Genomic DNA, 13863 nt, shown 5'->3' with positions numbered 1-13863 from the left:
GCCTGGCTTCAAAGCATACGTAAAATTGTTTATAGAAGTCAATTAGAAAGTTGCTTAAAGGGGCAGTCTAGTCAAAATTAAACTTTCATGATTCAGATAGAGCATGTAATTTTAAACAACTTTCCAATTTACTTCTATTATCTAATTTGCTCAATTCTTTAGATATCCTTTGTTGAAGAAATAGCAATGCACATTTGTGAGCCAATCACACAAGGCCTCTATGTGCAGCAACCAATCAGCAGCTACTGAGCATATCTAGATATGCTTTTCAGCAAGTGATATCAAGAGAATGAAGCAAATGAGATAATAGAAGTAAATTAGAAAGTTGTTTAAAATGACATGCTCTTTCTAAATCACAAAAGAAAAAAATTGGGTTTCATGTCCCTTTAAAACTGCATGCTCTATCTGAAACTTGAAAGATAAACATTTGGATTTCTTATCCATTTAATCTCAGAAAGATCCAAATTCCTAAGTAAAGTTCTAAACTGTTTGGTTGCAAGCAATAGTAGTCAATTACTTATCACTTGATAAGTGCGGCTTCCTGAAGTAAAGTCCATAATTATGTCCCACTCTAGAAGTTCTTCTACATGTTAAAGATTAGCAACTTCCAAATCTGACGGTGATGTTTGCATTTTATAAGTGTTTCAGCCTTGAAGACTACGAATACACTGTATTAATGACTGGTATGCACCCTAAATATTTACATACAACGCTTGGACTAACTTGCAGCAGTCTCTTGATGCGTTGGCAAGTTTACACACACACACATTATATGGTATATGTAGATAGATATGTTGTATTTTTTGTTTGATGTAGCCATATAATCACACCATTAAATTATTATATATATATATATATATATATATATATATATATATATATATATATATATATATATATATATATATATATATATATATTTAAAAAGAATATTTATACTGGAATTATGTTGGAACTGATTTTGTTCTCATTGATAAAAGCACCTTATGTGTTATGCTTACAGTCCATTTATTAAACAAAATCAAAAGGCTATTTACTTTACAGTATATTATTTTTACAATTCTACAGGTGGAACAAAACCGTGTGAAGCTACTAAATGACAAAGCAGTCGCCAAGTCACAGTTACAAAAGAAGCTAGGGCAGCTCCTCTATCTTACAAATTTGGAAAAGGTATCTTATGTATATATGGTTTATTTTGTCTTTTCAAAGTATTAGGAATTATGTGGACACATAAAATATTAGACATTGTGTAACATTGTTTAATGTGCTATGGACTGAAACCTGTCCACTATAACTAGGCTGACCATATTGCCGCTTTAAAAAGGGACACACGTGAAAAATACATATGTCAGGGTTCTTATACAAAACATTTCTGAAAACAGCCCTGACATATGTATTTCTCCAACATAGGTGTGTCCGGTCCACGGCGTCATCCTTACTTGTGGGATATTCTCTTCCCCAACAGGAAATGGCAAAGAGCCCAGCAAAGCTGGTCACATGATCCCTCCTAGGCTCCGCCTACCCCAGTCATTCTCTTTGCCGTTGTACAGGCAACATCTCCACGGAGATGGCTTAGAGTTTTTTAGTGTTTAACTGTAGTTTTTCATTATTCAATCAAGAAAAAGTTGTTTCTAACAAAAACATTAACCAGGAGATTATCGTACCTTCTCTGTGTCCGAAACCAGTTTCAAAGAAGGAACGCTTGTTGCACAATTTGGATGTTGTTCGCGCTCTAAAATTCTATTTAGATGCTACAAAGGATTTTAGACAAACATCTTCCTTGTTTGTTGTTTATTCAGGTAAAAGGAGAGGTCAAAAAGCAACTTCTACCTCTCTCTCTTTTTGGATTAAAAGCATCATCAGATTGGCTTACGAGACTGCCGGACGGCAGCCTCCCGAAAGAATCACAGCTCATTCCACTAGGGCTGTGGCTTCCACATGGGCCTTCAAGAACGAGGCTTCTGTTGATCAGATATGTAGGGCAGCGACTTGGTCTTCACTGCACACTTTTACCAAATTTTACAAGTTTGATACTTTTGCTTCTTCTGAGGCTATTTTTGGGAGAAAGGTTTTGCAAGCCGTGGTGCCTTCCATTTAGGTGACCTGATTTGCTCCCTCCCTTCATCCGTGTCCTAAAGCTTTGGTATTGGTTCCCACAAGTAAGGATGACGCCGTGGACCGGACACACCTATGTTGGAGAAAACAGAATTTATGTTTACCTGATAAATTTCTTTCTCCAACGGTGTGTCCGGTCCACGGCCCGCCCTGGTTTTTTAATCAGGTCTGATAATTTATTTTCTTTAACTACAGTCACCACGGTACCATATGGTTTCTCCTATGCTATTATTCCTCCTTAACGTCGGTCGAATGACTGGGGTAGGCGGAGCCTAGGAGGGATCATGTGACCAGCTTTGCTGGGCTCTTTGCCATTTCCTGTTGGGGAAGAGAATATCCCACAAGTAAGGATGACGCCGTGGACCGGACACACCGTTGGAGAAAGAAATTTATCAGGTAAACATAAATTCTGTTTTTCCATATGTGTCCCTTTTTAAAGCGGCAATATGATCATCCTTACTATAGCCAAAATAATTACTGATATGTGTGTGAATACATATGGTACAGATTGCTTTGCTATGGAGTAAGTAATTCTATTGGTGGCATTGTCACAGAGATAGTAAAAACCAGACTTTTTTTTACTCATTATGTATTTTTCTATAAAACATGTCTAGAAGAGAAAAAAATAGTATTTATAGCAGAAAGCTGCAGCCTGAAGGCCTTTGACTTTTTTAATTTTTATCTTCAAGTAGGCAAGTCATTTCTTGCTGAACTGATGCTGGTTCTCTTGACATAAATATATTTATTTATAGTAAGTATACGTCTTGTTTTATGCTGCAACCTGCTGCGTATGAAGATAGGTACATTTTTCTTGAAGAAATGTCAAAACTAAACGCAATAAGTTTAAATCAGTGTTTCTCAACCGTGGTCCTCAAGTACCCCCAACAGGCCAGGTTTCATTATAGCTGAACCAGTGCACAGGTTAAGTAATCAGCTGAATCAGTAACCATGGTTACTCTACTCTCACCCATCAGCTGATCATTTTACCTGTGCAGTGGTTTTAGCTATAATGAAAACCTTGCCTGTTGGGGGTACTTGAGGACCGTGGTTGAGAAACAATGGATTCAATTATGCCAAATAATACACACACATACACACTGCACTCTCAAACCAGACTGGGTACACATCCCATGACCCTGCAAAACTCACAGCCCAGGGTGCTTGTCAGTACTCACAGACAGCTGCACAGCTTTAAGAGACTCACAGCTAGATTACAAGTTTTGCGTTATGAGTGTAAAAGCATCGTTATGGCCCATAACGATGCTTTTTCCCTACCGCTGCTATTACAAGTCTTGTAGGTATAGCTGTACCGCACACTTTTTTGTCCGTCACGCAACGTCAGTACCGCACTTTTAAAAAAAAAAGTCCTTTTTCAATGGGACTTCCATAGCGTCGGTATTACGAGTTTTGCTGTGAGGCTAAAAAGTGAGCAGTATACCCTATACTGACAAGATTTGTACCGCCATCTAAAGTCAGTAGTTATGAGTTTTACGTTGCAAAGCTGTAGCATAAAACTCATAACTAAAGTGTTAAAAAGTACACTAACACCCATAAAACTACCCATTAACCCCTAAACCGAGGCCCTCCCACATCGCAAACACTAAAATAAAATTATTAACCCCTAAACCGCCACCCTCCCGCATTGCAAACACTATTTAAATATAATTAACCCCTAATCTGCCGTCCGCCCACTCTGCCGCTATAATAAACCTATTAACCCCTAACACTAACGTAACCCTAACACCCCCTAACTTAAATTTAATTAAAAGAAATCTAAATAAAACTTACTATTAATAACTAATTCCTATTTAAAACTAAATACAAACTTACCTATAAAATAAACCCTAAGCTAGCTACAATATAACTAATATTAATAATAGTTTATTTTTATTTCACAGCTAAGTTTGTATTTATTTTAACTAGGTAGACTAGTTAGTAAATAGTTATTAACTATTTACTAGCTGCCTAGTTAAAATAAATACAAATTTACCTGTAAAATAAAACCTAACATTACAATAAAATTAAATAAATTAAATTAACAAAATCCAATTATCTAAAGTACAAAAAATATTAAACACTAAATTACACAAAATAAAAAAAGAAATTATCAAAAATAAAAAGGAATTACTCCTAATCTAAAAGCTCTATCAAAATAAAAAAGGATTGAGCTTGCATTCTATTGGTTGATTGCAACAGCCAATAGGATTTTTCCCCATTAATTACTATTGGCTGATAGAATTCTATCAGCCAATCGGAATGTACGGGACACCATCTTGGATGATGTCATTTAAAGGGAAACTTCATTCTTCAACAGCCATCGGAAGAAGAGGATGCTCCGCGCCGGATGTCTTGAAGATGGACCCGCGCCGGATGGATGAAGATAGAAGATGCCGTCTGGATGAATAACTATTTACTAACTAGTCTACCTAGTTAAAATAAATACAAACTTACCTGTGAAATAAAAATAAAACCTAAGATAGATACAATGTAACTATTAGTTATATTGTAGCTAGCTTAGGGTTTATTTTACAGGTAAGTATTTATTTTTAAATAGGAATTATTTAGTTAATAATAGTAAGTTGTATTTAGAATTATTTTAATTATGTTAAAGTTAGGGGGTATTAAGGTTAGGGTTACGTTAGGGGTTAATATATTTATTTAGTGTTAGTGATGTGGGAGGCCAGAGGTTTATGGGTTAATAACTTTAGTATAGTGGCGGCGGCGACGTTGGGGGCGGCAGATTAGGGGTTAATAAGTGTAATGTAGGTGTCGGCGATGTCGGGGGCGGAAGATTAGGGGTGTTTAGACGTGAGGTTTATGTTAGGGTGTTAGGTTTAAACATACATTTTTATTCCCCATAGACATCAATGGGGCTGCGTTACTGAGCTTTACGCTCCGCGATCGCAGGTGTTAGGCTTTTTTTTAGCTGGCTCTCCCCATTGATGTCTATGGGGAAATCATCAAAACACCGCTTGTATTTGGGTGAGATATGGAGCTCAACGCAACCATATCGCCCTCACAAGCCGGGTTTTTGCAAACCAGTAATAGCAGCGCTATGAAAGGTGAGCACTGAAAATAACTTGCAAGTAATTAGCGAGCCAGCCATAACGCAAAACCCGTAATCTGGCTGACAGGCAGTTAATCCCAGCCAAGCCTGGGAGCAAACTCCATAGGGAAGATTACAAAACAAAGTTATTAATGCATCACATAGGAAGTCTGGCACTCTATTATGCACACAGCTAGATTAAAAGCAAAATGTTAGTTAGGTACAGCTTTTGGCCAAATTTGCCATAGACCTAGGACCACAACAAGGTCTCTTCCTCCCAAGGTCCCTAAATAGCAGTCACACAATGCATCCAACAAACAAACTGAGGTACAAACAAGTATGACATAGGCCATTTGTAATTTCCTTATACACATAAAAAACTTGCATGACTGCAAAACTCACAGCCCTTGGCGATCAACTGCACTCACAGACAACTGCACAGCTTTAAGGGACTCAGGCAGTTAAACCCAGACAAGTCTAACACTCTCTTGCAAGCACACAGCTAAATTAAAAACAAAATGGAAGATTCTAAACTACAAACTTATTCTGAAATCCAATCTTTTTTAATTAATATAAAAAATAAAATGATCAAAAATGACAAATTTTCCTTGCCTGCAAGTGACAATTTTATCTCCCTGTGTCTTTGGTGTGTTTTTTTTTTTTTTTTTTTTGTGTTCTAAAAGGCAAATGTATTTTTTAAAACAACAAATATTACCTTTCTGATTAAAGTACTGTACTAGCTTTCTGAGGGTACTATGTATACAAAAGTATTAAAAATGATTAAAACTACTTTTATCTTACATGTATAAACTGTATTATTATTGTTGACTAAATTAAATAAGATTTTGTTGGCTGCACTTGGTTCCATCTCCTCTCCAAACTGTCCTATTTTAAAGTTACAAATATTCCAAAATATAATATTGTATAATTTCATGTTCTGTGTTAATAATGTAACCATTCAAGAAACGTATAACTAATATTTCCTTCAGTCTCAGGATAAAACTTCGGATGGAGTAAATCCAGAACCTTGCCCAATATGTGCTCGGGATCTTGGAAAGCAGGTAAAATCTATTGAACTTATGCAGCTATTCTTTAACTATTTGCTCTAGTTTAGAAATTGATGCACTCATTTATTTTGAAATCTGCTGAATAAAATGTGTTATGTTTTTTTTGTTTTTTTTTTAATCCACTCATTTTTCTTTTGGTTGTCTGTTATATATTGCAATTAAGGCGCATAACTACCTTTATGAAACTGCTTCACTAACTTCTGAGATAGAGAAACATAAGCTTTGACACAGAGCCCGTTTTAATGCCTATTTTAAGTATGGATGTGCTTTCACAATATACTTCTTAGGTTTTAAAATCTTTTTGGCAATCGTATTTTAAAAAATAAATAAAATACATTTGAAAAAGCCCTTTATAAATGTAAATCGACAAATTACATCTTTGAATAGAAACATATTTGCAATATACATGTATTGGCAAAAATGCTTCTAATAAGTTATCGCTGTTCTAGTGTTAACATTTTTCTGTGCATGTGAAGCATAGCTAGATATTCTCAGTGCACCAGCATTTTAAATACTGCAGCTGCTCAGAGCGCCAGTGGGGCTTCTATTATGTCACCAATTAACAAATTGAGCCATTACCAGATTAGGCTCTCTGATAAAGTGCTGTATTTAAAATGCTGGTGCTTGGTGCATACTTAAATACACTTTTAAAACAGTCATCATTTTTATTAGAAGCATTTTTGCTAATACATGTATATTACAAAAATGCTTATATTCAAAACTAAAATGCATCTACATGGATTCCAATTTTGGCTGGAATGTCCCTTTAAAAGGTTTACATATCTTCAACAAAATAATTCATACAGTACAATGTGTTAGAAATTGTTTATAGCAAGCCTTGCGTTACATAGTAACATAGAAAATCAACCTTTACAAATCCTGATTCCTCTTTTTATAATATAGAAAACCTACAATAGCAACTGACAGTAATAGCCTTAAAATTCCTACCCATTTAACACCAGCAATCATAACTATGGGTTCTGTAAGCCCTTTGTAAAGTTATCTGTTGCCTCCTCAGGCAAAGCCCTTTTTCATGTATTGTGCATGTGGCATTGATTATTATTATTTCATTTATTATTTTAAATTAAAAGAAAAAAATCTGGCGAAATAAAGAATTTAACACAAAACACAGATCTTCCTCTAACTGTGAGTGTACCAAGTTAGAATATTTACTTTTCTATCATTCTAAGAACACATTGGTTTATCCTATGCTTAAGACATCAGATAGATGCTACAGGGATTCTTCCATGAATATGTGTCCTGTTATACCAAAGTTCATTGGTTTCCTAGTCTTGAGAAGTATGGTTTTCTGGATGAGTAGCGCAGGTATTCAAAACCAGGCTGATTAGATAACCAATAGTTTTTGATTTTGCTCCGCTAAAACAAAGAAACATTAAAAATCATTAAAACATATTAATGAGAATAATGTGAATAACTAATTATCTGTAGTATGCTGGATTTAAATGCACAAAAAAGTGTTTCATTTCAAATGTTTAAATACAAATTACAATAGTAAACTTAAAGGTTAAAAAGTGCATTCATTCAGGAGCTTTACCATTATATTTATTTGTCTTGATTTGATTCTGAAGATTAGCATTTTGCTACACATATCTTTTTTTAAGGTGCTAAAACACCTGTATTCCAAATGTGGTAACAGGGTACCATATGGGTAATAGGGTAACCACCTCTTTTTCTGAAGAGATCATGTAATGCTTCTCAACTCCAGACCTGCTTGGTTATATGTTTGGGAAATTGTCGCAGCTAGCTTATCCCTTTGTGATATTGGAATTGATGTGTTGTTGGTTAGACTTTTTTCCTTAATAAAGGTTGGTATGATAAAGACATTTGAAGAAAAAGTGAAAGTGTCTCCCAGGCTAAAGATTTATTTCACAAGGAAATATTGTTCATCATTGGACAAAAGAGAGGGGGAGAGAGCACTAAAGAGAGGGGGGAGAGAGCACAAAAGAGAGGGGGAGAGAGCACAAAAGAGAGGGGGAAGAGAGCACAAAAGAGAGGGGGGAGAGAGCACAAAAGAGAGGGGGAGAGAGCACAAAAGAGAGGGGGGAGAGAGCACAAAAGAGAGGGGGGAGAGAGCACAAAAGAGAGGGGGGAGAGAGCACAAAAGAGAGGGGGGAGAGAGCACAAAAGAGAGGGGGGAGAGAGCACAAAAGAGAGGGGGAGAGAGCACAAAAGAGAGGGGGAGAGAGCACAAAAGAGAGGGGGAGAGAGCACAAAAGAGAGGGGGAGAGAGCACAAAAGAGAGGGGGGAGAGAGCACAAAAGAGAGGGGGAGAGAGCACAAAAGAGAGGGGGAGAGAGCACAAGAGAGAGGGGGGAGAGAGCACAAAAGAGAGGGGGAGAGAGCACAAGAGAGAGGGGGGAGAGAGCACAAGAGAGAGGGGGGAGAGAGCACAAGAGAGAGGGGGAGAGAGCACAAAAGAGAGGGGGGAGAGAGCACAAAAGAGAGGGGGAGAGAGCACAAAAGAGAGGGGGAGAGAGCACAAAAGAGAGGGGGGAGAGCACAAAAAGTGGGGGAGTGAGCACAAGAGAGTAGGGAGAGAGCACAAAAGAGAGTAGGGAGAGAGCACAAAAGAGAGGGGGGAGAGAGCACAAAAGAGAGGGGGGAGAGAGCACAAGAGAGGGGGAGAGAGCACAAGAGAGGGGGAGAGTGCGCAAAAGAGAGGGAAAGAGACAACAAACGAGAGGAGAGAGAGCAAATGAGATGAGAGAGAGAGGGAGCAAATGAGAGGAGAGAGAGAGCAAATGAAAGGAGAGAGAGAGAACAAACGAGAGGGGGGAAGAGAGAGCGCAAAAGAGGGAGAGAGAGAGCAAAAGAGAGGGGGAGAGAGAGAGCAAAAGAGAGGGGAGAAAAAGAGAGCAAAAGAGAGGGGGGATAGAGAGAGAGCAAGGGGTGGGACCGCTGTACTGCAAAAAATGGCCTGTGTACACAGGCTTTAGGACTAGTTCTTATATAATAAATTAGCAGTTGATAAATCCTCTCTCATTCATATGTTTTCTTTTGCGTTGAATGTAGCTGTGATGAGTCAAGACAAATTGAAATGTAATCTTGCCTTTTTATGCCATTTATTCTTGGCTAATTCCAAAAGCATACCCCTTTGTATGTATTAATCATGTACTGAATTTTGCAATTTCACACAAATACAAGGGAGAATAAATGAAATTAGTTATGGTTGAAAATGTTACAAAGAGTGTGTAGTAATCTCTGTTCACTTTGTAAAGAAAACCCTTGTTTAAATACCACTAGGTGGATTAATAAATTAAATTAAATTTGGCAGGTAATACATTTAATTTGGTTACAAATGATTAATTTTATGTTTCTCTTTTTGCCTTCCATTCTAGTGGGCTGTACTGACTTGCGGACATTGCTTTTGTAATGAATGTGTAGCCATCATTATAGAACAGTACAGTGTAGGCACGCGCAGAAGTGCTATCAAATGTGCTATCTGTAGGCAGACCACATCACATAAAGAGATCTCCTATGTCTTCACCTCTGAAGCAGCAAACCAGGAAAAGGATATTCCTGTAAAGGTAAGTTACATTTTAGTTCCTAAATCAAGTCTATTTAATGTGTTCTCATAAGATCATACAAATTATGAGAGCTCTTGTTTATTATGTACATAGTATGAACCTTATATGGCAAAAGGATCCATCAAGTAACCTATAAATATAAAGGCTTCATTTTACTTTTCGCTTTAAATACATATAATTTGATTATTAATCTGAATGATGAGAAAAGAAGGCGGCGCCACAATAGTGCAGATCAATGCGATCAATAGAACACATACGCAGAAAGCATCATCATCATACTCACAAAGTATTAGGCACTTGAGAAGTGCAACAAATGCCTTCTGGAACTTTAAATAGCCGTCCAGCTAGCTATTCTCTCGGTCACCTCGCTCCGGCAATTAAGCACCTCCCTGGAAGCTGCTATGATGAGAAGCTGCTATAACGAAAAAACAGCCTAAAAAGTGCTCTCAATTCCTCATTGATCACTTATTTGAAGTGAAAAGGAAAAAAATATATCAAATCTTGGTAAAAGTCGTGGTGTAAAATCAGCTTACATATACAAGTTGTGGTATATAAAATAAGCTTTAATAAAAACAATGCAACACAACGCGTTTCTCGGCCGTCAATGACCGTTTCTTCAGGTGTATACATTAGCTGTAAACAACACGACTTATAAACACTAAAACTGGCATCTAGTAAAACCCGGTGTACATGCGCAAAGTGTCCCATAAGTCGTCATGTTGACGGCAAAACTGAAAGGGATATGATTGGACCAAAATAGATCAATCAGGGATGGATTAAATCGATACACCCCAACTAGAACAAATGTGTAAATAAATAGATTTCAATATGAGAATTTGGAAAAAAGCCAAATCATGTACAACAAGGTAGATAGCCAAATTGAAATAAGAACATATGGGTATCCCTCGCATATGACTCTTGGATAACGGGTAAAATTATATATGGATCGAAAAAATCCCACATCTATTTGCATACAATTTAAAGATTCACATTACATAATGAATATCCAGAAGCATATCAAGAGAGTAACAATATATGTAACTACTCATCGTAAATGTCAAAATCTACAAAAAGATACAATGTAAAAATAAAAATGCAACATGAACCCGTAATGAAAATCAAATAATACGCAAATAAAATGGTATAATACAGAAGGCCAACAATTGATAATAATATCATACAAACAATTAGAATATCTGAAATAAATGCAAAAAGAACTATCGGTACATACACAGATATAAGTGCAAATACAAAACATCACAGAGGAGAATCAATTGAATGCTGCGTATGTGTTCCATGAATCGCATTGATCTGCACTATTGTGGTGCCTCCTTTTTTTTTTTTTCATCATTCAGATTTGTTTGTTTCCTGCCTGATTCACCCCCTGCATTGGAAGTAGTTAGCTTCCACCACCTCTGTGGAGAGTACACTTTTGCCACATTGGGACTTTTTCACATTTCACTGCATAAGTATTTTTGTGTGTGTGTTATTTATGCTTATAATTGTTTTTTTATATACCACACTTTAGCACAATTTACTTTTTCCTCTGAGGTAGAGGGGATTGTTTTGATTGATTTTTTTCTTTTCTTTTTTGTTTATGCACTGTTTTTTCCACATATTATATTTTATATTTGGTTTGGCGCATCCAATAATTTTTAGTTATATGATAATTATTACCCTTGGACAGCGATGGCTAAAATTGGCACCCCAGATGTTTTAGAACTACATTTCCCATGATGCTTAACTAGACTGCAGAGTGCCGAAGCGTCATGGTAAATGTAGTTTTAATACATCTGGGGTGCCAAGGTTAGCCATCACTGCCTTGGAAGAACATTTAGAATCTGAAGGCCAGTATTGAAGAAAAGCCTTTGTACCAAAATTCTTTATAGCAAGGGCTTTATTTAGATTATAAATTCTCTTTTGGAAACCTTCAGGTGAATACAAAGTTGCCCTGGATAAAGGCAAGCAAGATATGCCAAGGACATATTTTATTTGCTTTTAAATAAGTGTCCTGCTTTTGACTGAATTTGGTTTTAACCTCTGAAGCTTAAAGGGATAGTAAATCCAAATATTGTCTTTCATTATTCAGATAGAGCATGCAATTTTAAGCAATTTTCTAAATTATTCCTATTATCAAATGTTCTTTGTTGTCGTGATATCTTTATTTGAAAAAGCAGGAATAAAAGCTTTGGAGCTGCCCCATTTTAAGTTGAGAACCTGGGTTGCCCTTGCCGTTTGGATGGTTTAATGTAACTACCAATCAGCAGGCCCTACCCAGGGTACTAAAACAAAAATAGGCCGGCTCCAAAGCTTTCATTCCTGCTTTTTCAAATAAAGATACCAGGAGAATGAAGAAAAATTGATAATATGAGTAAATTAGAAAGTTGCTTCAAATTGCATGCTCTATCTGAATCATGAAAGAAAATATTTGGGTTTACTATCCTTTTAATAACCTGCAACATTTATTTTGATGGTAGCCTTCATGGAACTTACTTTAGATATAAAACGTAAAGAGAGTTGACCCTTTGATGTGTGTGTGTATGTATGTATATACAGGGAGTGCAGAATTATTAGGCAAATGAGTATTTTGACCACATCATCCTCTTTATGCATGTTGTCTTACTCCAAGCTGTATAGGCTCGAAAGCCTACTACCAATTAAGCATATTAGGTGATGTGCATCTCTGTAATGAGAATGGGTGTGGTCTAATGACATCAACACCCTATATCAGGTGTGCATAATTATTAGGCAACTTCCTTTCCTTTGGCAAAATGGGTCAAAATAAGGACTTGACAGGCTCAGAAAAGTCAAAAATAGTGAGATATCTTGCAGAGGGATGCAGCACTCTTAAAATTGCAAAGCTTCTGAAGCGTGATCATCGAACAATCAAGCGTTTCATTCAAAATAGTCAACAGGGTCGCAAGAAGCGTGTGGAAAAACCAAGGCGCAAAATAACTGCCCATGAACTGAGAAAAGTCAAGCGTGCAGCTGCCAAGATGCCACTTGCCACCAGTTTGGCCATATTTCAGAGCTGCAACATCACTGGAGTGCCCAAAAGCACAAGGTGTGCAATACTCAGAGACATGGCCAAGGTAAGAAAGGCTGAAAGACGACCACCACGGAACAAGACACACAAGCTGAAACGTCAAGACTGGGCCAAGAAATATCTCAAGACTGATTTTTCTAAGGTTTTATGGACTGATGAAATGAGAGTGAATCTTGATGGGCCAGATTGATGGGCCCGTGGCTGGATTGGTAAAGGGCAGAGAGCTCCAGTCCGACTCAGACACCAGCAAGGTGGAGGTGGAGTACTGGTTTGGGCTGGTATCATCAAAGATGAGCTTGTGGGGCCTTTTCGGGTTGAGGATGGAGTCAAGCTCAACTCCCAGTCCTACTGCCAGTTTCTCGAAGACACCTTCTTCAAGCAGTGGTACAGGAAGAAGTCCTTCAAGAAAAACATGATTTTCATGCAGGACAAAGCTCCATCACACGCGTCCAAGTACTCCACAGCGTGGCTGGCAAGAAAGGGTATAAAAGAAGAAAATCTAATGACATGGCCTCCTTGTTCACCTGATCTGAACCCCATTGAGAACCTGTGGTCCATCATCAAATGTGAGATTTACAAGGAGGGAAAACAGTACACCTCTCTGAACAGTGTCTGGGAGGCTGTGGTTACTGCTGCACGCAATGTTGATGGTGAACAGATCAAAACACTGACAGAATCCATGGATGGCAGGCTTTTGAGTGTCCTTGCAAAGAAAGGTGGCTGTATTGGTCACTGATTTGTTTTTGTTTTGTTTTTTAATGTCATAAATGTATATTTGTGATTGTTGAGATGTTATATTGGTTTCACTGGTAAAAATAAATAATTGAAATGGGTATATATTTGTTTTTTGTTAAGTTGCCTAATAATTATGCACAGTAATAGTCACCTGCACACACAGATATCCCCCTAAAATAGCTATAACTAAAAACAAACTAAAAACTACTTCCAAAACTATTCAGCTTTGATATTAATGAGTTTTTTGGGTTCATTGAGAACATGGTTGTTGTTCAATAATAAAATTAATCCTCAAAAATACAACTT

General features: G+C 37.1%; 1 protein-coding gene across 1 annotated transcript in view; it reads left to right on the top strand.

Moving 5' to 3' along the window:
* Nucleotides 1-9827, top strand: part of SHPRH (SNF2 histone linker PHD RING helicase) — a 307366-nt gene extending 297539 nt beyond the window's left edge. The window contains exons 23-25 of the mRNA XM_053712489.1: nt 1069-1170; nt 6151-6222; nt 9588-9827. Of these exons, the coding sequence (XP_053568464.1) occupies nt 1069-1170; nt 6151-6222; nt 9588-9827 (414 nt within the window). The remainder of the gene's footprint in view (nt 1-1068; nt 1171-6150; nt 6223-9587) is intronic.
* Nucleotides 9828-13863: the final 4036 nt, after the last annotated feature.

The sequence above is a fragment of the Bombina bombina genome, chromosome 4 (genome assembly GCF_027579735.1).
Source record: "Bombina bombina isolate aBomBom1 chromosome 4, aBomBom1.pri, whole genome shotgun sequence".
NCBI lineage: Eukaryota > Metazoa > Chordata > Amphibia > Anura > Bombinatoridae > Bombina > Bombina bombina.
The sequence above is the reverse complement of the archived record's forward strand: the minus strand, read 5'-3'. Positions and strand labels throughout refer to the sequence as shown.